The sequence below is a fragment of the Dreissena polymorpha genome, chromosome 2, assembly GCF_020536995.1.
Source record: "Dreissena polymorpha isolate Duluth1 chromosome 2, UMN_Dpol_1.0, whole genome shotgun sequence".
In the NCBI taxonomy this organism is placed as follows: domain Eukaryota; kingdom Metazoa; phylum Mollusca; class Bivalvia; order Myida; family Dreissenidae; genus Dreissena; species Dreissena polymorpha.
The window spans coordinates 113,095,424-113,122,949 of NC_068356.1; the positions used below are offsets into that span (position 1 = coordinate 113,095,424).

The 27,526-nt window shown below is 31.5% G+C and overlaps 1 protein-coding gene across 1 annotated transcript; it reads right to left on the bottom strand.

Moving 5' to 3' along the window:
* Positions 1–16,101: 16,101 nt before the first annotated feature.
* On the bottom strand, positions 16,102–27,134 carry LOC127869996 (tachykinin-like peptides receptor 99D). Its single transcript, XM_052412657.1, has 5 exons — positions 26,734–27,134; positions 19,941–20,123; positions 18,760–18,910; positions 18,102–18,298; positions 16,102–16,413 (listed from the first exon to the last, which is right to left on the bottom strand). The coding sequence occupies exons 1-5, from the start codon at positions 27,132–27,134 to the stop codon at positions 16,149–16,151; spliced, it is 1,197 nt and encodes a 398-aa protein (XP_052268617.1). The 3' UTR covers positions 16,102–16,148.
* Between the last annotated feature and the right edge of the window lie 392 nt (positions 27,135–27,526).

The window sequence follows — 27,526 nt, forward strand, 5'->3', positions numbered from 1 at the left end:
TGTATACAATACACATAAAACCAATGCGTTGCTCAAAGTCATTTGAAACACCTGAAATTATCCACTTTGATGCGCCAATTTGTCCGCACCACACGTAGACACAAAATGTGTTAGTTAATTTAAAACGCTTATAAAAACGTTAACTTTGGCTGTTTGGATTTCATTTAATTAAACAATATTTGATTTACGGTAACACACCACAGTCAATATATGTACTGTATTAGATTTTTCTAGTTTGCATTAATGTGTCAGGTTAAAATAAATATAATAACTACAAAATAAACATACATATATGCTCATCAAACTGTAACATTTCAGGTGCTTGTTGTTGAATATCTGGATATTTGAATAGCGTTACCGGACGTTAATGGCAACGCGTGCGACCGATTTTCTCAATTTAATTCCGGCGCAGACAGTTGTTGAAAATAATTAGTCGATTTAATTTGCACGGAAAAAAATCACAATCCTCAGCACGATCGGATTAAAACAGATTGGACACTACTCCTGGTCCAAATAATACTTGTTAATATGTTCTCGTTCCATACATACTAAGCACAACCACCTTTTACAATTTTTTTTGCCAAGTAATGAGCAACACTGAGTTTTGTCTCAAATAAAATTCACTGCAAACAACAAAGTTAAATGTTCGAAAAGAAGAAATTCTTTGGCATAAAAATATGCAAGTCTATCCCTACTGATCGTGTCGACATGCCTCATGTTAAGCCATGGCTTTCTCTAAATCGTCGTGTAATAATTGGTTGAGAAAATAACTCTTATATACATCTGAAGATTTGTCTCTGTACTGAACAATGTTTCTACAAACAATCATACCCTTTAAGGGCGGTACAATATAAAGATGAAAAGGGCAAACAACACAACCAACTTTATAAATTGATTGTTATTTCAGGACCTTAATCTCGGATTTCTTGTGTAGCCTTCAAAGAAATAACGGACTCTAAAGGCAGGGCTAATATGTATTTAAATAACGTTAAAAATAAATACACAATTATGATTGCTGCAAAGCAATATCAACGTTGCACGTAAGTGTTTTTGTATTTACCGGTTGCGTATATTGTGGAGTAACTAAATGTATTTTAAAGTTTAAGATGTCATTTCGCACCTGAAGCTGCGTTATGGTGGGACCGCAGTGTGTTTCAGCAAACCTTCCTTAGTTTCATAATAGACTCATGTAAAGTCAAGCAAATATCGAATTAAGACTGCATCTCCATATAATATTTACTTATATACTCGAATTTATTTTAAGACTTCTTCCTTAATTTATTTATATCAGTTCCATTTATTCAATAATATGTGTATTTAAGCTTTTACTTGTAAGCTTATCCTTACAAATAAATGACACAAAAATGTTAAAAGCATTTGTCTCATTCATCCGTTAAAATCGCGTTTGTGCATTTCCGATGATAATTTTTATGATGAATGAGTGTATCTGTACGGGGAAATTTTAGGTCGTCGCTTTTGGGGTTGAATAGCAGTTAATAATTGTTCATCAGATTACTGTTGTCATAGGAGAATAACATAATAATGATTTTCTTGACAAAGTTGACATTCTATTAATAATGTTGAAACTGGAATCATCGTGCATGTGGAGTGAGTTTTCCTTGGCAAACGTTAAAATATATACGCGCATGTCAAGGGAAATATACTATAATTGTGTTACAGATGCAAGTGACGTTATTATCTTTTTGTACAGAAAATTAAATTTAAGAGACTTAAGTTGAGTTTTCATAATTCGATAAATGTATTCCGAACTATAAATTGTTAGTTGCAGTTCGATGCTAGTTCTGTAACATGATGTTAATAGGATTTAATAAGAGTATGAGTATTGATTATTGTAGTTGTGTGTGACATTCACCCACAATATTGAACACTGGTTTATAATTTTCCACGTATTTAGAACCGTGCTAACAAATTGGTATCTGCACGTAATGTTTCCCGGTTTTCATAATTGTTTTGATCCGTTAGTTTACTGAGCTGTGTAACATGGAGAATGATCTTCATCGTTGGTAATAATTCACTTTTACTCCTGCATAAAATTTTCGAACGTATTACTACCCCGGGTAAGTTTTCACATTCTTTACCCCCAAACAAGGCGTGTTTCTTTTGTATCAGGGCTTTCAACAGAATTAAACATCTTGATTTTTGGAGTGACATATGGCCGTATGTCAGGCGAGCGGGAGAAGGTTTTTTGTACCGGTTGAATCAACTTAAAGCAACGGTTATAAAAAAAAAATCTGCTTAATAAAAAAATACATTGAATTCAGATTGGCTTGCACATTTATATAAACAAAGTTTAAACAAAATGCGTTGATGCTTTGCCGTATTAGTGGCACGTTTGGATCTTTCATTGTCTCTCTGCAGGTACTGTGATTTTTACAAATATCTTCTGGGCCATAAGGGATGGCCTTTCGTATAAGATATTGACTTATATTTCATTTATAGCTAAACAACTGTAAGTTTTTAAACGAGCTACAAGACGTAAAGCTTTATTTAAGTTTTCAGTTTATTTATAAAGCTGTACTGCTAACTAAATTATTCATGGAAAAAAATCATTTTAAGAGGACAATATGATGTCGAAATACAATTTGTTTGTCAATGACGTTCACATGTTGCCCACACTATTGTAATGGTCGCTTAACCAGTTAAAACGAAAGTCATCCAGACTGACAAGACGAATGTTAAGACGCCTTGATAAAAAATAATTTTTCGTCAAATATCTTATTATGTACGGCTCCATGAGAACTGTTCTTTTCGTAACGTCTTTATCGAGAAACTTAAAAGCATCTCGTTAGCACTGGTGATTTAGGGGTTCCATACGCATATTTCCAATATGCTACAAATGAATACAAATATAAGACGCGAACAAACTTGAAAATAAATCTGTATACAGTTCTAAATATATCAGATGGCAAGTTACATGAACAATACACTACTTAAGAGCTCATCGTTATAGTTATATAGATACAGTTCAGTTTCGGAACCTCCCACAGCAGTTACTTCCGCTTTTGAGAAATGATAATGAACATTGTTTTACTAAATTGTAAAAACATAGACGATACACATCTAGATATCTAAGGTGATAAGAAAACGGTTGTAAGTCATGCTGCTTTTAACTCATTTGGAACATACTATACTTGAATTTGAATATATGTTAAATGGCTTCATCGACCATTAGTAGAAAATGCGAGGTCTGAGATTTTAATAGCCACATAAATTTAAGTAACAACAGGCAGTATGCAATAATCAGGTTACTTACTTCTGACACAAAGGTTTTCTGTATTAACTGATAAAAACGATAAGAAAAGTATTCATCTTTAAAGTCCATTAACCTCCAAGTGAGTATGATGGCTTTAGTTCATATTTAACGCTTGGTCTGAATCTTACACATTCGAACGAAACATGATGATATATCACCTTATTACAATGATAATATCTTTATTTTACCCCATTTATGTGTGAACACATGATGTTATACGCAATACATAGACATCACCTCGATATAATGTAATATAGAGCAACACAGTCATACAGAAGTACATCCTGGTTTATATGTAGAGGGCGCTGTCAAACATTAAGAAATGTTTCAATTTTAATCAAAGACGAAATACCTGCATTATATTCTTTAAAAAAAACTTCCAAAAAAAGGATAATATAGCAGGGGTAGAATCGTTACAATACTGTCATGTTTTTTTCGTTAAATAAACTCAAAAACGTTGATATTGTTTACGGACAGAATAAGATCGATGAATGCGTCAATGTTTTTTTCAGGTATCTATTTTTTATTGATAGTTCTTAAAATATTATAATTTTGATTAATAAATCATTGCTGTTTGAGTAGTCTTGTCTGCAAAATATAATAAATTTACATGAACTGTTTACATTGTGTGTGTTCTGAAGTGGCAGCTTGTTATGAAATCTAATTAAGTGTTTGTTGCTGAATATCTAACTTTAACTTACATATAGTAAATAGTATATAGTTGAATATCTAACATTAACTTACATATAGTAAATTCTCCATATGTGTATATGTTTTATTTTGTTATACCAATCATTCAACGAAGAAAGCTGTGTCATGCATACTAAGAAATTCAGAGGGGAATAAGCGGTTTACAACATAAAATCTGTTTTGAAAGGTATGAAACTTGTTTATAAATGACGTCTGCTCAGAGTGCAAATTCTTGAATTTGAGAAAGGAATTTATGATTACATTTCAATATATCAACGGCATCCTGGTCATGAGAAAACATGTTGACCACAACGCAGTTAATTAAACGCATTCAATCCGAAAAGCAGCACTTTGCTTACTGTTGTGTGCGGAAGTAAATATATTTTGCACCTAAATTATATTCATGTTGGATTAATTGCACTTATGTCAAAAAAATGTAAGATATGTTAAGACGTAACACAAATTGAATCAATATAAAATAGTTAACTAAAGGTATATATGCTATTTCAAAGTCATAGTTTGTGACTTAATGTGAAGACAAAATTGTTCAATTACTTTTTGTTAGTAAACTTGAATAAAGTTTAGGGAATCTTCTATTATTCTACCGTTGAAGTTACCCGTCATAATAAATATACACTTAGCTTAACACTTTTCAAATATCCGTTTGTATTTATTTCAAACAGGAATGCATTTACACATATATGAAACATACAACATGTGTATACAAACAAGTTTAATCTGGATAAGAACGGAGTTCTTCGTCTTAAAGAGTTCTTCGCCATAAAGGGTGTATTAAGTTGCATGTTTCAAGCGAGCATAATTGATTTACTTGTAAACTGAGATTATTTCAATAAGAGGAGAAAAACTTAATGAGTAAGAAATATAATAAAAAACAGTGGCAAATATAGTATTTGGGAGTATGCTGAGATAGCAACTTGAATGATTAGACAGCTATAGTTCAATGATTACTAAAAAAATAATCTATATACATGTGGAATTGACGTAGTACAAACAAGTTCAAGTGAAGTTCTGAAGCAAAACTATGTTAAACACATTTTATATTGATAATATATTTGTGGACTGCATCAGAAATATTTGTATAAGTTTGATAGTCCAGAATGCTCTATATAAGATCGTTTGGAAAGTAGGGACGGCATAAATAGATAATTGTTCAGTTTTGACGGGTATTAATATAGAGCTGGCATTTGCCACAAGTCACAAGTTTTCCGGAAAATTGGCAAACCTCATCGTACTTTATCGTTGTAAATCATACGTCTAGAACACAAATTTGCTAACTTCCATTGTAAAGTACAGAATTACTGTACATTTTGGTAAGTGCGCACCATTTTCATGACTTCTTTTAACAATATCTCGTACAGAAGCTTAAAGACGTTTTGGAATTTATAGCAGCATTCGACCTGCATTCAAGATACTTAATTTGTTACTGCATAATATAAAACAATATCATTATTTTTGTTATACAATATTGTAAATGTTCATACATTAAATATGTGCAAGTAAAACAAGGTAACTTGAAAATACAAAAAGATTCAAGTTGTTAGGAATCATTGCCAATCTGGTAAAATTCAGTTAGATAAAAAAAGATGCACATAAACTTATGAAATGGGATGGTTGTACAAAATGGTACAAATTTTATATTAATTTTTAGGTCAATCTATATCTGTGGAAGTATTTTCATTTACATTGACTTTCGTGTCTAGGTGATTGGAACTCGTTTGAGATTATTTTAAAATTTATCTTAGAAATTATTTTACAAGTATTTGATATTGATCATGTACATGTCTGTATTTTATTTGCAATAAATAAAATGTACTTGACTTTTACGAAAAATTAAAAAGTGTTTAAAACAAAACAATTAAGAACAAAAAAAAACAGTCAGAATATTTTCATGCAGCGTACGGACAATTGTTTTTTGTATTTTTATTAAGTGAAACATCCAACCAATTGCTTTGCTTTGTGTAGTTTCAAATTATGCCATTTTAAACGTCCACATGCTAATGACAACTATAAGAAACTAAATAGATGCATAAACCAAAGGCAAGGCAGTCATGCCATTATTAATATAGGTTTTCACATGTACGCGTCTGAAATTGAAAAAAAGATTAGTTGTCGTTCCACTCGTTTGCTCAAGAGGGAAGTGCATTTATGATTTGCCATAGTTGTCCTTCTAGTTTAACAAGCTTATACTACCTTAAATATATAAGTGAAATTTTTTTCGACGTTCGGTTAAAAAATATAGTGTTCAATTATTCCGATTTTATCACATGAGAATGAATTATAGAAAATGAAAATGATTTGCCAGTAGTCTCCATAGGTATTTCTATTGTTGATGTGCGCGTTTTGTAATGTTTTTGGGAATGTCCCATATTTTATGTGCATTATTGTGGTGTTGGTAATGCATAGGCACATTCTCATAGGCCCATTCTAACTCTTCATGAATACAATTTTAATGAATGTTGAAATCGTTCTCTATTGATACTGTTTCCGATCTGTACAAAAATATTTTTAGTATTATTGTACTGAACCTTAAATAAATTGTTTGCCTGTTTAATTGAGTGTTTGATGTCTCTAAGATACGATTGGCGCATTCAAATTCTTCATAATCGGGTTAGTTTATTTTCAAATAGTTCATGTAATTACAAAAATACAAGGAAATTAATAATTCATAATACATGTCCGAATTTAGTTTTCATTTCACGAAATATAAAATTACGTCTTAAAAGCATAATGAGAATCATGCCTGTTCATTTAACAATCATGGCGCCAGCTTTCACAGACATATCCATTATGTCTTTCATTTCTAATAAATTAATGACACATTCCAAGTTTTTTTATTTTCTGTTCAACATTAATTCTGCTATTAAAAAACGTTCACTGATCGTACTGTCACGTTTTGAAACGTTACGATATTACTCGCAAAGCAAAATCATAAACCAAACTGAAAGATTGACGTTTAGCCAAAATGTGTTTTGCCTTACATAAAATGTTTGTTTCCCCTAAAATCTACACAAATAATGGTTTATAGGTCGAAGAGGCATTTTTTCCGTAAACCCATTTTTAAAGGCTCGTAAAAGGTGACAAATCCAAATATTATGCATCTACACTGGTCTTTTTTTTACCGGATTTCAGTTACTCTTGCATAAAAAATGTCAATAACAAAGATTAGGTGAAACGTTGTCAAGAATTATTGAAGAAATACTTGTTTCATAATTTGAAGAAATGTTTACAACTTTGCAAATCTCGTAAACCCATTTTTTAAAGGCTCGTAAAAGGTGACAAATCCAAATATTATGCATATAAACTGGTTTAATTTATACCAGATTTCAGTACTCTTGCATAAAAAATGACAATAACATAGCCTAGGTGCAACGTTGTCAAGAATTATTGAAGAAATACCCGTTTCATAATTTGAAGAAATGTTTACAACTTTCCAATTTCCGTACATTTTCGCTATGTTCCTCGGCTTCTTTCTTAAAGTATGCATATATTGATGACGTAGTACAAACAACACAATATCCTCGTAAACAAAGAAAGAGAACATGAGTTCGGTTAGATATTTTTGTTTTGAATGTCTAGCCTCTGCAACCTTGACCTGCTCACATGTTACACAATGTCTTGTGCCGACCAATCAAAATTTGTTATCGAAAAACCGGCTCGGAATCGCTAGGTATGATTCAGTAAGCAGCGATGTAAATAAAGTGATTGTTTGTAAACACAATTGACATGAAGGACATTTTGAGCTCAAAACAAGTTTTATTGCTAATTTCGTCACCTTTTATGGGCCTTAAATACATACTTGGTTTCCCACCGAGTGATACTCAATGACAAGAATCTCCAAAAGATACGTGCAACATATCTTTCTTTTATATTTCACATATTAAAATATAATCGAATGTAGCGAACATGATCGAAAAATGGTTACCGGATACGTAGCAAAAATGTAAGTTTCAGCACAAATAATTGAGATCTTTCAGGTTAGTGTAATCATCACATAATGTATAGTATTGTCAATATATACATGTAACATGCATCATAACAGGTTTATTATCTACGACCGACACATACGCTGTGTTTTCTAATTACTATTTTCTGTCTACGAATAAAACCTGAAATATCATATAAGTTATTCGAAAACTCTTCAAAATTATGTGTTTCGCTGGACATGTGCAAGATGTAAACACATACACATATGTACACGTTTCATAGCAAACAAATAAGATGTATTTCGCTGTGAACTAATGAGCTAAAGCAAAGTAAGCAAGCGCAAGTATAAAAAATAACACAACTGTTATATACTTATCACCAGCGTCAGAAAGATAAGGTCTATTTCGACAGTTCGCTCCTAAAACTAATTTCTTTTTTTCTTATCTGCACTGACTCTGGATACAAACACGTTTTGTTGACCGATACTCGAACGAAATGCTCTGTGTTATATGCCTCATATTATACTACTAATTCTTCTACTACTTTTTATATTTCTACATCTCCGATTATCATAAGAATGTTAGTGTATATACAAATACGTTGAGCATACGGCAAACACAGAATATGGTACATAACGTAGGTCCAAGATAACTAACACTACGGTAAGCCTTGAGACTAAATGCAATTAAGACACAGTACTCATGTGTCATTGGTGTACAATCCTTTTCAATCTCCGTGATACATCAGCCAAATTTGCAAGAATATAAATGGGTTCATATTTTTCGTTTTCTGTATTTCACAACGTGACTTGAATGTAAAGTATAAGACAATGACCCAAATTACCGATCTATGATCATCCGTATTACCAAACGCACCGTGAGGATAACAGGAAAGCAACAATCCCAATAACACAAACCACACGAACGAAAATGTCAGCACCATCACGAACACCACTAACAAAAATAACGTTTAGTAGTTGTAGATACGTGTTGTGCATGCATACACGTTAATCAATTAGGTGCCTCGATATTTTGCTAACCTTGTCAATTTTTATAGTTGTAATACTTTTATATTAAAATATATTTAGACCACTCAGTGCTTGTTTTTGTTCAAAATAATCCAAAATGTTTATTTGATTTCATTAAGGCAAGAAAGTATATCATAAACATCAACTTTAATTACTTTCGATAAGTACGATACTTTATAGTAGTTTTTTCCACACATAAACGGTTTGTATCACTATAAATTCATAGAAGGGAATGTCTTACTACAACCATTTATCGGTTTTGTATAAATATCGAGTTTTACCTACTCTTGATCGTACCAAAATATATTTTGCATCTCTCATGAAAATACTTCTTTGATATCACGTTAAGGAAAATGGAAAGTCCGAAGATGCATTGTATATTTGTCTCAGTCAGCATTTTCTTTTGAAAACTGTTTGAACACCCGTTGTTTTTTACTTGAGATTTAGATTATTTTATCAATGCACGTTCTGGGTCACTTGGATTTTAACACAATCAAATCGAATTAGGTACTTGCAAGAATGATCCGATCGTGCATGTTTTAAAATCTTGTATTTTAAAGAATTAGTTGCATACATAAGTTAAGTACCCCAAACAACAGTTTATTGCTGTAGTTAAGCTTATCAACGTTTCATTTAACTTTTAAAAATGCATACTTTCTGAATTCAGGATGGCGAATTCTAAAGACGCACTGCTGACAATAAGAAACATTGGTTTTAATGATGTTTGATATATCCACTCTGATTTTCTGTGCAGAAAAAACACAATCCTGCTGTGATGCCTGTAACTCTAATCTGAATTTGTATATTTGACATTTAAATATTTAAATGCTACCTTGAATCGTTTGCTCCCATTCCATGTCTTTGTATTTTAGCATATGCGTGCTTTAAATCTTTTGTCTTAAGCGGCAAGTAGAAGTTGATACCAACACTCACTGACTTGATGATATTTCAATACATCATTAATGATTGGGGTTTCCATTTGGTAACAATCATTTTCGTTTCTTTAAAAACTGAATCATACTGCAAATGGTCAAACGCAAAAAGGCAATGACATTAATATCAATATGTTATGACCGATGTTTGTCAACTAAATGAACTTACCTAAATGCATATCATGTATAAATAAAAAATTTAAATGAGCTGTAATTTAACAGTTTAACATTTTATTCAATGGGGCGTATTTGTGTATTTCGTTTTTGGATATCTTGTGCCAGGTTATGATAATTTTATATATATATATATATATATATATGTATATATATATATATATATATATATATATATATATATATATATATATATATATATATATATATATATATATATATATATATATTATCATTATATATATTATAAGAACACAGGCCCTATAAGTGGGCAAGTTTAAAGTTAAAGTATATATAATGATGCAGTCAAATACATATCTGCTTTGATATAATTAAAGGTACTACATTAAATATGAGATATTCTTATCAATAAAGTTTAAAAACCGTAAATTAGCCATGTTTGTTCAGTAAACAACCTTTGGCCCGTCACTAAATGCCGAGAGGTATCTCCACAAATCTGTTTTAAATGGCAAAATGTTGCCAGAAACAAAATGGTTCTGCTTCCTAGCTTGGGATCGGCTCACTAAATATCTATATAAAGCAGAAACGTTGACTGTAATTATCTGGGGCGTTATGTCGCAGTTGTGCACTGGACTGTAATGCCATCAAAATATGCTGTTAAAAACATGACTTTTGCTTTTGCTATTGCATATCAACAAAATTCTGAAACACAAAGCCAGGTGACCCAGAGATAAATCTTATAAAGTTTTTATTTAAACAATTATGAAAGATGCATAAAACAAGGAATGTGATTTTTAAACGTTTGAAAAATATTTGAACATGTATACATGTTTCCAACGAACACGCAATTGACAACAAAATTAACATAAATAACATAATGTTTAAGTTAATGGTTAAAAGCTTTACTTGCCTTAAAAAGTTGAAGAAACTCTGTCCTTGATATAGCATAATAATTTACTATTACATTGCGTTTCATGTATTAAATCGATTTTATAGTGACACACGCATGAAATGCTATCGCATTGGTTATTAGCATGTTATAATCAACGATTGCTTCTCTGTCTCCTCATTTGTTCATTTTAGTACAAATTAACCCTTTTTTACGTTTTGGATTTGTGAGTTTTGATAAGGTCATCAGGAAACATTTCTCATTAGAAACACATATACTCTGCTTTTTTAATATGCCGGCGCTCGTTTATTTATATTCTGCTTTTGTACGAAATTAATCTGTTCTTGCCCATACATCCCAAAGTAGTTCAAAATAAATCAGTCAATCCTATTTGAATGGCCTGTCAGCTGTTATACGGAATAGTGACTTACATGGCATTTTCCCTGTTTTTGAGAAAAGGATCAAAAAGAAATTCCCTGATAACTGTCAACAAGTCCAATAACCATGCGGTTAACGGCAAAGGAAGCTTTTTTTATATTACCGAGTTGATTTGCAAAGTATAAATGTCGTCTAAATAATCGTGTGCAATACAATTTTGGAACTGAATTAAAACGTATGTAGGTCTGTCAGTCTATGTATGTTAGAATTATAAAATATTATTTTGCTTATCAAATTATTCATAAATCAACGATTGCCTACTTTTATATTGCTATTTATCACTTTTTATACTCTGAATATTAGATAAGTCGGATGCGACTTGTTTGCTAAAATGTTTTCTGAACACAAACATTAATAATTAAATTATTAATACTGTTGTAAACAATGAAATGACGTCGCTTATTGAAACAGTTTGGAAATAATTTAATATGGCTCAATATACGACGGAATAAACATCTTAAATACACCGCTTTTGGTTAACCTCTGGGAAACTATCGTGATAGTTAATTAGCTTGAGGACATAAGTATTGATCAAACTGAATACTTTCAGAAATATGTCCAGTGCTGTGCATATCTTTCTTGTGCGTTCTCTATTTTTATGCAGTGTTTGACCATTTCAATTTGCAAAATATATGTGACATATTTCTGTGAGGTCATGTTCATTTCAGATGTTTGGTTTTCAGCTATTATTACGGTTTTCGTATTATTGAATCAATATATTTAGCATCTCAACTTCATTGGTTTATTTACTACCATAGCTCTGTATTGTACGTTTTGACAATACTTTTTTATTGCCGTTTTTAGTATTTGAGCAATATTGTAAAAGTATGACAACAATCATTTAAGATTGGTCTGCTACAAATCACTGTATTGAATCAATGGTACGGAACCAAGATTTAGACGATTTAGCCAAAACGGTGTTCAATGCCACAAGTTTAAGCCTTGCAAACAACTCTAGGGCAGTGTTACGGCCGGATTTTGTTTAATGATATACCTACGCAGTTTTACACGTTTGTTGAGTTAGCGCGAACTATGAAAGCAAATATATATATTAACAAGTAAATGCAATTTTTAAGCCACAGTATAGCTTAATGTTCACACTGTGTACTGATAAATAGCTTCTGTGAAAAGGCAACATATTTCAAAGAAAAAAAATCTTCTCAAAAGCATAATTATATTCTCAATTATATATTAATGTCACTAGTATATACTTATGGGCATTTATTATATTCTGCATATGCCATACAATATAACGCAACGATATATAGAACAGATTGCGATTCGTTTTACTTAAACAACCAATCTACAATTGTTTCACGATTGCCGAAAATATTTACTTGTATTGCATAATTATATATTCGTAATTGCAAACACGTATTCATACAATTGTATACAAATATATTCATTATATTCAACATAATAATAGATACACCGTTCAAAAAGGAGACAAAAACACAAACATTTATCTTGGGATGAATAACAGTTTTGTAGAAGTCACACACCGGATCTAAAAGCCGGTTAATAAATGATATTAAATATATTTTTGCTTTGTTCGAATGTATGTCCAAATTGTTTATGTAAATATATTTAACATATTTCAGGAATTATGAACATTAATATGTTGGTATGGTGGTACGTTCGTGAGAAAAGAAGTATACAATTGATCGTAAAGCCAACCGTTCAAGGTCGACTTCACATAGGCTAATAACATGAAACTTAGTTTTGAATTTAATTTAATATAGGATAATATTTTATTGTTTTAACCGAGGACCATATCTTATTGTTAGTAGGAGAACAACACATACTAAACTTGAGATCGAAATCTCTAAACAATAACAAATGATAAATGTAAATGAAGGACGACAGTTTTCAATCTCCTGATAGTATTCAATTGAAAGTATTCTTGTATAAAATATTGTTATTATGGGTCTTAACGGGACTCTAAATGACCATTGGTTAAAATTGTGTCCATAAATTATTTATTTAATATTTGCAATAGGACTTACGCGTCAGATTTGACATTCAAGTCTGTATAGGTATATTTGATTTACATCCTTTTAGAAGGGCGCTTGGTTTGTGATTAATTATGGTATGAGTGTGAGGTTCAAATTTGAATTAACACCAAATATGTTGCAGTGACCGATCCAAGGCGGTGTTTCGATTATGGTATGTTTATGGTCGGTGTTCTTTTGAACACTCCAGAGAGAGTTTCTGGAGATTCGTTGTTCGCTTAATTATGATCTTTAAATGAGTGATGATTAACATAACTCGTTGTTTGGAATGCAATAAATACTGCTTACGTTTTAAATCAAGTGAACTATACACAAAAGTTATATACTTACCTTTTCTGATACATTGACATAGATTTAAACGATACCTAATAGGCGTAAATGTAAATGACCATTCGAAAAATGACACAGTTTAATGTTTGAACATAATGTGAACAACTGATAATCTGCAACATGTTTTTTTTTAAATCTATTTTTGTCATATTACATTCTAAGATATATTTGGTTGTACAAACAATAAAATGTGTCAGATAAATGACACTAAACTAATCATATAATTTTCTCCAACATTATTCGTAAGTTAACAATTCCTTATTAATTTGTTCATTTATGCAGTGTGTCATAATTACAGTTAGTTGAAAAAACACAGTATTCTTAAGTGGTTACATATCTTTAACAGTAATGAAAATGTGATTACTTGTCTAATGCTGGCCCAAGAAGCAATCATTTGGTGGGATGAGTCGGTTATATAAGCTTTGTTTTCAAGTGTGGACAGAAAGGCTATACGTGAGATTTATCTATGATTCCACCTGAAATCATGTGTATGTGTATATTATGTTGTATGGTGTTCCCTGTAGTGTAAAAGTTCACTTGCCATGAACAATAGACTGTCCTAAGATGAAAACAAGAATGCATCGTCAAATAATGTTTTATTATTCATTTATAAATACAATACAATCACCAAGCTATATAGTTTATTATATTTTTATTATATCAAAATAAATAGCATTACATATTAATGGTAACCACTTCTTGAATACGACTTATAATCAAACAAGAAGACCACAATGACAGATAAAACGATATCAGTCAATAAATATTTAATAGCAAGAAGAAAGTAAATAAAACTTAGTCTACTTAAATATGAGTATAATGATAAGAGGAAATTTAGCGCGTACTTTATTTTATGACATGGTTGGTACATAAATACGATTAGCGTTTATTGATGACTGTGTTTGCATAAAAGCTAAATACAAAGTTAAATCAAGTGACTTGATGTAAGTTATGAGAATAATTGACATTTAATGTTATGACGATCTCCATCAGCATTAACTGATTATTTTATAATTATTATTATTGTCGTTTTTCTCATATACTATATTGAATTTCTTTATACAGGATTTATGCATAAATATATATACCACATCATTCCTATTTTAGCAATATTTAAGGTAATACAAAATTAATCTGTAATTCGATATACAGATAGAGAGAAACACATGAGGATTTTCCACTTGGAGGGTCTGAGAAACCTTAATTATTATACATACATTTTCCTTGCAATAGGAAATATGCAAATACAAAAAACAGATAACCAAAGTGCCATACTAGAGTACTACAACTTTAAGAAAATATATTCTATAATTTAACACAAAGACACTACAATATGCATTGAAAATCTTGGTGTGCATCCCACTTTTATACATAGATGTACATGTGGGTCTTTACAACAACTAATGAATACAGTTGCATTATTATAATAATTTTTGATGCGATAATTTAAAATATAAGTGTGTCAATGATCTAATCCAAGGTTTAAATATCTTCAAATACAAATAACATATGACAAACTAAGTATGTTTAGCATGTTTACGCAATCTTTGTTATGTATCATTCGATGTGATTTCTATATAAGCAAACACATTTGAAAACACATCGATATGTCTGAAAAGTGACATGTAAAACACTATAAAAAAGTCATATATGCATGACATTAGTTTTTAGAACACAGGCTCATTTTATTAACGGTAGTATGTAAACAATGCATGTGCATTATCGTTAATAAAATCAAGCAATATTATATATTAAATACTTTTGTGTTCGGTTGTGTGTATTAAGAAACACGTCATTTCATATTAATTGTCACAATCTAATCAGCATGTACATAGACAATTAACTTTGACAATAATCCATTATCCCATTATCTTGAAAGCACAATATGATAATACCACGTTTCATGGAATGAGCTCGGACATACGATTCAACATAAATTGTTGTTCCACAGTGTCTAAAGAACATTAAATAACATTTAAATAATATTTTACATATGACATTTGCGACATCGTTACAAGTTCAATAATGTATTGTAAGTTCAGTTTTGTTATAGTTTTCAGTATAATAATAGTGTTGTGCCCTGTTAAAAATAATCCATGATGGCATCAGTTATGATTAAACTACATTTGTATTTACAACTAAACGTTATATTAAAGTATACAAACATACAATTTATTAATTGAATGAAAACCAGTCGCACTTTACTTTATAAAGAGGAAGCATTGAACAAGTGGCATACACTGGCACACAAAAAAAACACGATACAATTGTGAAATGTCCAATTAAGCCACATCATTAATGCAGCGATATTTTGATGTTGATCAATCAAATTTACTTTGAAAACAGTAACTTTAAAGATTTAAAAAAATACTATACTTTCTAATCAGAATGAGTTACCAATAATTTTCATCTAGGCGATAAAAGGCGAACGGTGCTTTGCATTTGTTGAATATTCAACTATGGTCGCATTGAGTATTTACAGGGCATGCTCCATCCGACTGGGCGATCCTCGGCAGACGGTGCTTTGGCTTTTGTTACTGCGTCGAGTGATGCAGGATTCCGTGTCTACGTACTCCGTCATTGTGTGCATCAAGTAACCGTTTCTATCTGAACCGTACTTCTCGGACATTGCTCTAGCTGCGTTGGGAAAGAGTGTGCGCCGAAAGCGAATCTGGGTCCTTGACCTCTTGCAACGGCGACACGGGCACCAACAAAACACGTGCATAAACCCCTCCCGGAATCTGAAAGTAGAGGACTTGAGATAACAGGCTTAATAATTAATAATAGTAAAACGGTTTTGTGTACTGCATATTATATCTAGAAATAACTTTTCAACATAATCATTTGCAGGAGATATATGTTTTATAAAATGCAAACATTAAAGAAAAAACAGAATCCTAAATTGATCTATTTTTGATCTTCAAATTAAATAACAACACCCGACAGAGCTGTGTCGGACGTATATACTATCGTCTCGATTGCGATATAGCGTCTCGAGGGCCTTACCTATGTTTACCATATTTTTTCTAATTGGAAAAGCATATATAGCCCATCCGGTTAGATATGCTTTAATTTTGCTTATGGCGAAATTCGACATTGAATCGAATAATTCAAGAACTACAACACTTCTTAAATCAATACCCATATGTTGAAGACCTCATAAGTACAGTAGCTATATTCCATACTTTATAATATGATTTTCTTCAGCAGAAAAAGGGCATCCGATGCAAGGACACATATATGTTGTGATTTTTGTTGTAAAACTATGCGTATTACATATGCAACAAAAATACGTATAACGCTACTAGCATAAAACGACGTAAGGTTAACTTCTTGTACATTACGAACTTATCTTTGTAATAATGTTTGAAGTATTATTGCATGGATTCTTATGAGCGCACATTTAAGGTGCATAACATATGCTATACTTAATATTCCGGAGTTTATTTTAATTTTCTATATCACACCACCTTATAGTTTGTAATTATTAAATGACAGCTGTTGAAAGGTATCTGTCAGTTAAAACTAATTCATAAAATTGCCGCTTATTAAATATTTATCAGTGTGTAGATCTACAGTTTAAAAAAAAAAAATTCAGTATAAATTAGTATTGATTGCACTTTTTGACTTATGACTACAGCGCCATGTTCAAGTCGAACATCAATAAATAGCAACGCTTGATACTTATTTGAATTAATGAGTGAAATAAAAGTTCGGATATCACCATACAAGTATTTTGCAGATAGTAGAGTTTATATATAAAGATGTTTACATTATATTGTAATGCTTATTTCACAGATTAAAAAAAATAAGTCATCGTATTAACACCAAATTAAGCGACACATATAATCGACACTTATCCGTTTATTTCCATGAAAAATGGAGATTTTAAAAGTGCTGTTCAAAAACTACTTTTCTGTCGAGGTAATTATGTCATAGATCAATAAAACAGAACACTACCAACCAATGGTATCAGATGGTTTCAAGTTTAAGCTTTTATCGAGATACTTGGAAGTGTTATGTCATACCATATGTAATTATTTATGATATACTGTTTTACAAATTTCCTCAAACGATTGAATATATTGCTTTTAATTACTGCCCGGGCTTGGCCGTTTGAATATCGGTCTGTATAATTTTCTTCTTGAGCAATCTTATTAACTTTTCTATGAAACATTCCCTGGCTAAAGGGATAAATGCATGTAGTCCATTTGTTATTGTTTCTAATATTGTTAAATGTGTCGATTGTTGATCGGTCTACACGGCCGTTGTCTATAAGAATGCCACACAATGGATTTCAGTAAGTAAAACTGTAAGGCTTTTGAATGTTCTATACAAGTAAATATTCTTACACGTTTACGAGGAACATGGATTGACGTGTATGTTGTATCCTATTCAAAGATGTGTACTTTTAAACAATATGCCCTACCTTGCATTCATCCATCCATAAATGATAGGATTATACATGGAGTTACTCATGGCCATCAGGTAGATTATGATGTAGATTTGTTGGATGTATTCGTATTCGGTTATCGAATTGTAGTAACTGGTCAGTAGAAAGTATGTGTGCATTGGTAGCCAGCATATAGCAAATATCAGAACCACCACGATCATCATTTTAACCACCTACAACAATAAAACAGAAACATTTTATATATGACTAAACATACGTATGTGAAGTAGTATTTTAAGCAAATATTGTGTAAGAAACAGTTTTAAAGACTTAATCACTGGCGTCTCATTCGATAAAATCAAATGAATATATCATTTGCATGGATCGTCATATTATTTGTTTATTGACTCTATACATTTTTTGCATGCAACCCTTCTCTAGTATGTATTTATTCTATGTCTATGTATCTCATCGATAAAGCTCCTTATTAGTTGTATCATACTTTTTTTAAAGACTTGACACCATCTTTCTGAATGATAATACTTTCTTTTTTCCAGCACATAATATCATTTCCCTAAAAAATACAAGCCAATCTCAGCGTTCTTCATTTGCATCTTTCGATATAACAAAATAAACAACATGATTGACATCTATGTTTGTTTCATTTCATGTTTGCTTTATCTCAGCGGTATACCTTCCGTTTCGACCTGACCCTGTCTGTCTGGATTGAAGTCTCCTCCCCGATAGCCCTGCTTCCCCATAACTCCAGTCCAACGCGCGAGTAGGCGGAGACAAGCGTTAGCAGTGGAAACAGGTAGTTTAGCACGAGGAGCAGGTAGTGGTACCTGCAATGGTTGAGAACGAGTTAGGGAAAGTGAAGTTGTAAATGTTCACTCAGAAGAAATTATATTTAAGGTGTTAAGAGAATATTAATTCTTTGCTGTTTCTAATCCAAATTGTTCTATTAGATAATTTTTATCACGAGTGACATAAATAACGATATAACATTACCAGCAACATAATTATATTAAAATTATCGTCTCTACTATGCGTTTATTTTGATACATTTATTAAAAAATACGAAACATAGTCAACATTAAGTTATTTTAAATTCGATGTCATTAAATGCGAAATAAAAAACAGTATAACATTAATGCTATGCCATTGAATTACATATCATAGTATCTCAGTATAATCCAGCTTATCATTATAAAACATATTTTTTCCACGTCCAAAAAATTGCATGATATTCATATAATGCATTTGATACAAAAATACACATACAATTTATTAAGCACCAAGATATAATATTGTAACGTACGATATGATAAAAACAGTGCTGATAAAACAGTAAAGCAAATACAATGTACTACAATAAAGTTAGAATATCGAATCGTCATACCCTTCTATAATTAACATCAGTGTTATATAGTAATAGCTGTCTAATAAATATGTGCAAACTACATGTATAAGCTTTATATGTCTTTTAAGTACACGGGGTTAAACGAATATACAAATGCACTATAGGAACGAATAAGCCCCAATTAAACTCAGTTCTATTTAAACCACTTTAAGCGCATGCGCATAAAAACTGTTGACGTGTGCTATCTAATAATTTTTTCGACGAAATAAAATGTTGGTATACAGGGTACACAATAAAATTTATTTTTCTTCTTGTTTAAGACAAAATTATAGTTTGATTAATATTCATTCCACAATTTTAATGCATTGTTTTTAATTTAAAACAACGCTTGTTCAAGACATATTCATACAACAGCTATTCCCCAGATAGACCTGAATGATTGACCTCAACACACTACTTTAATAACAGGGATTGTTTATGCTAATGCAGACGCAAAGCAACAAGATACTTACGCTAGATCCGTTTCCTTTGGCCATGTGACATCGCATACTGAACCTGCAGGATAAGGAGCCGTTGCAAAGTAAATAAGGTTCGGAAATGCCAAGGCTATGGAGAAAAGCCAGATGACGATTATCGTCAAAACCACGTGACGTTTTGGCATGCGTGGTCGAAGGGGATATATAATCGCTATGTATCTGTAATAATAAACACATATATTTTACCTAAATGTTTGAAGTATTTGATTGATGAATGCGACAATGAAATGCATCGATACTAGTTGAAATTATTAACCAACATGGGATATTATATTTTACTTATATTGATATTTGAAGGACCTCACTAGAATGTTTGTTCACTCCAGTTTCTGTATATAATAGCTAACACATGTTAACTTTATAAACAAACGTGCGCATAAGGCTGCCTAATAAAGGATGTGGATTATACATTAAAATTATAATATCATATAATAGGCATTGTCAAATTCTGTATTTAAGCACAAACATAAACATAAAAATATGTCCTTGAAATCTATGACATTGACAATGTCGTTTCTTTTAAAGACAATATGTAATATGTCATAATTACAATTTTATATATTTAGCTTTTAAAATAGATTGCGTATACATACCCTAAGTAATTATCTAATGTTTCAAGATACGAAACATGTAGAAATATAGTATTCTGTTATAAAAAGATTTGCATTTTCGTATGCAGAGTATTGCTTAAATTGCATTAACAACACAGCGTCAGTCACATATCGCGTTAGGTATTGCATATTTCGTTTGACACTTCATAACAAGCTTTTCATATTCCGTAACAACAAAAGCAAATGCAGATATAAACACGAATGTTCGTATGTTCAGAGAAACTAATAGTTAGAGGAACATACTTCGGCGGTTTCTTAAAGATAACCTCAGAGCCATGCACGAGCTAAAAAAATGAATTGTGAATGAACGAACATGATAGAATGCACTAGATTATAGTTGGGAAGCGTTTGACACTACATTGTGATAGCATTCAACTGAGTCCGATATTTATGTATCGTTCAATTTGAAACTTTTGCAATAAGCTAGCAATAACTATGTTTGAAAATCGGTTAATTGCCTAAAATAGGAAAGAATGGTCTTCTAGAGGAACTTTTCCATATTTACAATGTATATGGCAAGTTGTATTTTGAAGCTTAATTGCTATATTGTAAAAATGTTATTAATAATATTATTGTTCCGGAATACTTTTCTGATGAAACAAATACATAAACCCATAAGACAACACCTTTCGGTTACATCTTAATTTTTATGACCTTTATATTGAAAATGATTACAACTTAAAACAAGTGCCGCTTCATTGGAATATTAAATCGTTTGAAAGCATTGCAGCTGCATAAACCAACAATTGCATATGTTCAGAAACCTCTAAAAAGGCAAGTGCTTCATTCATATGAAAAGGAAAATCTCGGCACTTAATGCAAGCCTCCAATAAGTGCTTAAAGTTTACATTGAAGTATTCTCCTAAATCCGAGAACTGGTCTTTTGTTGAAAGAACAATGCTTAAAACATGTATGCATCACTATAATGTACGAAGAACACGGATAAATCCGTAGCATAATTGAATTTTATGAAAACCGAACTGATCATGTAGAAAGCATAAACCATGAAATCTGTACCACGGTATCAAGTACATATGTCAGAATGCAAGCGCCAAGCTCATTTCATCTGTACCACGTTACCAAGTACATATGTCAGAATGAAAGCGCCAAGCCCTGTGGAAAACAAAACATTTATTGATCAGCCAACGCTAATGGCAGAAGATGTTAACCATTTGCCGCAACACAAATATGTATACGTTACATGTGAGGGACAAATCACTTTAAATCGAATAATACAAAAACGCAGGTAAGTGTTATTATGCAATCATTACGTCATTTTAAAACTATAAATACTTTTAAAGATTGTATTGAAATATCTAAACATAACTTTAGAAATCTCTGACAACCTACTTTGATATTTTACAAATAAGCATTGTATTTTTAAAACACAATTTTCGCCACCTAAAAGTCATAAAATAAAACGACACAAACATCATCGCTTGCTTTAATGTTATTTGTCGATTAGTGAAAACAATAAATATACCAATTCGTCTTAAACAAAACACACGATGTCATTAAATGTTTAAAAGATAACACCGTAATTATTTAATAACACACATCAAACAACTGTACCGGTGCAGACTCTCATCATGCGTAGCAATTTAATCTCAACATCTGGAAAAAAATATTCGTCTCTTAAAGCTCTAATAGGCAAAACGTTTACATTAAAGAATATATTAAATCAGACAATGAGCTCTTGAGAGCGCCTTAAGAACTTGCATTTATACTAAAATACATATTAGTTTTACGTGTAAACAGCTTGAGCGGGAATTTAAAAGTGCAAAACCATTACAGAAACAATTGAACTTCTCACACATTGTCTTAATGTGTTTAAGCGGATGATTTATTGCTCAGTTATTGTTTCATGAAGAATAATGTCTAACAACTTGTGCAGCAGGATCCGCATATTAGCGCATAATTGAAATCTATTTCAACAGGCAGATATGTCATTTACTAAAGGAATAAGTATTCATAGGAGTATTTAATATTTCTGTTAATATTTACTTTGCATCAAATCTACCGCTTCTTTGACTTAAAGTGCATATTATAAAATAAGTATAATAGTTACGGTACTAATGGACGTTCGTTAGGCATGTGCTTTCAGAATGGTATACATTTATGTAAATATAATAGAAAATGTAAAAATGGAACACGTATATGAATAACATTACTCGCTAGCAAAGCAATTACTAACCTAGATTCTCAAGTGTCAAACCATGGTCCATGGCAAATATTTCGCATTTGTCCATGCAGAACATCTCTTATACTCAATACCACCGAGCTCAATTATCATTGTATTCAACGGAATATGGAATTTATGATCTTATTGTGAAACTAACGGTATCGCCTAATTGCTACGAACAGCATACCACAAATGCTCAAGCTAGCAACAATGTTTATGAATATAACGCTCTTTAATGAGTTGAGGTGATTCGCTATATAGCTTCCTTCGTAACAGTGTCTGCTGTATAATTGTTTCCAATACATACATATAAGGCAGATCGGCCATTAAGGTAGACCCGAGCGAATGTAATGTTATTAGGAAATAATTAACCAATTACATTCTTCTTATAGACCGATAGGGTATGCGAAGTGTAGCGTAAGTTTGGAGTTATATGCTAGCTATATCAAATCTAATAAAATAACGAGGCAAATACTGATTGCTTAGTAGTAGATTTAATTAATATTTCGTCCTATATCACGAATTATGCCATACGTATCTATCAATATCCTACCATTTAAAAAAAGGAGTACTATTAAATAAAACTATAATTTCGTCAAAATTGTTAAAATTGTAATAAGTATTACTGATAAAAGTATATTGTTTAAAGGATTATTAGTGAATATGTTTACACATTACCATTGACGCAAGGGAGGGGCTTGAACTTGAAGTATCTATCTAATATAAATAACTGTTTTTTTAAATCCATAGGTATCTTCAATCTTGATGTAAAGAATGAAATTTTGCTCAGAATAAAATGTTGTTGTTTTCCGAAACAAGTATCTTTCGTTGTATCAATGAGTTTTTTTAATTCAACTTCAATATGCACAATGGTTTTAAGGTAAATTCAGGTGGATCAGCTGTTATAATTCTGATAAATTTAAGATACCCAACACCATTGAGAGCGTGTCAAAAAGGTCTGAAAAAGTTCATTGTTCTAAATTATACCAATTAATGAAGGCATATTAATAGCTGTGATAAAACGGGAACTGCTGCTCTTTCAGTAAATAAATATAAGTATCGGGTACAACATTTTTTTTATAATAAAACAAATACATTTCCTATCTTGACGTTGCTTTGCTAAACTAACGTGATATTAGATATTACTTTTCGCTGGTACATCAAACGTTTTTTTAAACGTTGTATTTTACTTGTAAATAATAACATACTTACAATTTAAAACAATAATTCGTATTATCCATCATTCTAATATAATAATAATTAAAAAAACGGAGCAGCGCAACCTTTAGGAACGAAGTTTTGACTAGTATGTACACTTTCATGAATCATTAAAGAAAAACCTTGAACATTTACTCTGAGCGTATATATTTTATTAAACAAGTTGTTTTGTCTTGTTCCTTCAATATTAAATGAGTAAAGGCTCTCTCATTTTAGTTAAATTGCATAACTGTCATCACTATGGCACATTTTTTTCAGAATATAAATTGTCGAATAACGTGTATATATTAATTACAATCAGCAAAGACGTTTGGACTCAGTAACTGTTGTTACAGTGTCGAATTAAGGGCGTCCAGTATTTTTAAATGTTAGTGTTAAGTTTTGGGATTGTATACTTGTTATCATTCTATCATATGTAATACTGTGCTTCCTTACCGAGCTGCAGTTTAAAAACATCAACATTTATATGGTACATACATATAATTATATGACTTACTACCTGTACACCAGTATTACAGTACCTATTGAACTGCCATGTTTTACATTGTTAACCTAGTAAAGTAAATTGGCCAGTCTTTAAAATAAATGACAAATAAAGAAAAAGCGTATTCATTGCTATTATAGGTGAAATCATTATGTCTGTAGCATATTTTAGTATGTAACCAATGTCGCAATGTGTATAGTTACAACACGGTCCGTGCGAGTAAAAGTCATTACAAACCAGCTGTTTAAAAGATGTCTTACGATTCACATAATTTCCAAATGTCTGGAATATTGGTCATTTTATAATTTTGACGAAAACGAGTATATTAAAATATTACGACGTGTGTCTGTATGTTATTAGCTTCGTTGAAAATAGTCGCGAAAATGTAGAAATGTCATTTTAAATCAATATCAAAATAGTTGTCAATATGTATTACCTAAAACTGCTGTGAGTAACTTAATTGCCAAATAGAAATGTATAAGAACACGCTTAAATGTAATGCACAGATGTTTTACGTTCAACCCAACAGTTTTAAGATCGACCTTGAATGGATTGTCCCTATATACTTCAAAACAGTGTATTGCATCAAATTAATACTTCGTATGGTTTTGTTTAAAACACATTATTAGGGATGAAATATGTCTCGAGGATACACATTTGTCGAGTGAAAAGTAATTACATAAGGAAACGGGAAATTAATGGTGTTTTACCGCCTACAGTTAGATACCATTAACTATCTGCGAAGAGATAATAAAACCTTAAATATGAAATGGAATTAACATTGACCAAACTACTAACATCATGTTTGGATGGCGAAACGTATAACTATCTACGTGTTCAGATAATTGATTGTAAACATTGAAACTTTGTTTAACTCGGAGTTAATAGAGACTAAAAATCAAAAAAGGAGAACACATAGCGGCATGGAAACCATGCACACGCGCTCTTTCTCTAACTAATAAAACTAGTATTTATCAAAATGGGTGGCTCAGTTCATTTGCTATGGTCAACATCAGTAAACAAATCTAACCAACGTGCGAGTAATCAATAAGTCTGAAATAAAATCAAAACAATAAAAATACAGCATGTTTTTATATTGAGCATATTTTCTGTTTTTAATATATTGTTTCAATATACCTCCTTGGAACATTAGACACATTAATGTGTAGCATATATTATCAAAAGCGTGCACGCATAGCCAAAAGTTATAATCAAACCTGTTTGTACATCACCAGATCCTTGCATGGTTCCAGATAATTGGCAAACATTGGCTGTAAACTGGTAAGAATCCCACACTGCCCTTGTGTTCAAGTACTTATGATGAGTTCATCTCCAAACAAATGTCATCTCAAGGCTCATATGTAACTTACTGGACAAAGTTTAAAATATGTTACGCTGATTTTTGATAATTAAAAACACACTGGCGTGTCACTATTTAAATACTTTGCGCACTTTATCTGTTTATACCTATAATTTAATACATGTAAACATAATTATGTTATTTATTATTGCTTCAACTGTGTAAATATTCTCGTAAAAACGTGTCAATGCGTCTGACGTTATAATTTGTCGGCTTTCTCAAGCCAACAGCTTAGCAGAACAAATCGTAAAAAACTTCTTATTAAAGTATTGCGTAAAATGTTTCTATGTAAAATAAATACAGTTTAATTCATCAAGCAGATAAGAAACCCACACTGCCCTTTTATTCAAGTACTTGTGATGAGTTCATATCCAAAAATGTAATCTACATGCCCATATGTAACTAACTGGGCAAAGTTTCACATATGTTCCGCTGATTTAAATATATAAAAACACACTGGCGTGTCACAATTTAAATACTTTGGGCACTTAATTTGTTTGTTTTTTCCAATAATTTATTGCATGTTAACAAACATTAATTGTTATTTTTCGAAAAGTTAGTGTCTAAATATTAATGTATAGTATAGTTTAATGTCATTATTAAAAGTTTTTAAAACCCTCGAACACACTACATTGAGAGTTTTCATTTATAAGAAAGTTGTTCCATCTAAAGTAAAAAACTATTCTGGTCAATACTAATGCAACTTACTTTATCAATTTTTGTTACAAAATGAATTGTTCGAGACCTCATTGTTGTATAAAATAACCCCGTAACAGTCCACTTGCTAGTTTTTAAAGAAATAATCGTGCTAAGTTAAAAATATGCAAATCCACTATAAATCGTCTGCGCAGAGATATAAGCATGCAATTGATTAGTTTACTTAAACGTATGTGGTGTTAAAGTGTCGTACTAACCTGTCAACGGCGATGGCCATGAAGGTGAGGACACTTGCAGAGATGGTACAAGGGGATATAAAACAGGATAGTTTGCAGAAGAACGTTCCAAACCACCAGTCTTGATACAACAAGTATAGAAACGTAAACGGAAGATTTAACTGAGAGATGAGGAAATCCGCCAGAGCCAGGTTGACAAGGAAATAGTTGGTGACCGTTCGCATGCGTTTGTGGGCCAAAACTATCCAGATGACGACAAGGTTTCCGCCGGCAGAAATGAGCAGAATTGCTGCGCAGGCAACGAAGAATATTGTCTGTTGCCACCATGGTAGCAAGAATTGGTAGGGATCTGCCGATTCCTGTGTAATACTGGTTACGATAGTAGTCGTTCGCCAGATTAGCGAGGAGTTCCGGAATGACATGTTTGAGTCCCGTTGATATAATTGAAACGCAATGGTTTCAAATAACGTTATGAAAATACTCGCAAATCTGATGTCAGCTTTGTTCTGTAAAATAAGAATTGTTTTTGTGTAAGAAGGCAAGTAGCTAAGACTTCTTTGCTAAGAGCTTAAAACGTTAGCCTTATTGAACAGAAAAAGTACAAAATACATAAACTTATCAATAAACATACTGTTTTAACATATTCACATAATAAAGAAATAATAAAGAGAAAACATAGTAATAAATGTTTAAAATTTGGACTGGCCATAGACACAGAGATTTACCAACATGATCTAAAGACACGTTCTATTGCGATACTAGAAGTTCGCACGAAGGCATGTTAAACCACATATGATTCTTATTGTGCTCGTAA

Coding starts and splice junctions, on each gene's coding strand:
- LOC127869996 (XM_052412657.1), bottom strand. CDS start 27,134: ATGTCATTCCGGAACTCCTCGCTAATCTGGCGAACGACTACTATCGTA. Junction 20,124..26,733: donor ATGGCCATCGCCGTTGACAG/GTTAGTACGACA, acceptor TTATTATTACAG/ATACATAGCGATTATATATC. Junction 16,414..18,101: donor TATGGATGGATGAATGCAAG/GTAGGGCATATT, acceptor CTCTACTTTCAG/ATTCCGGGAGGGGTTTATGC.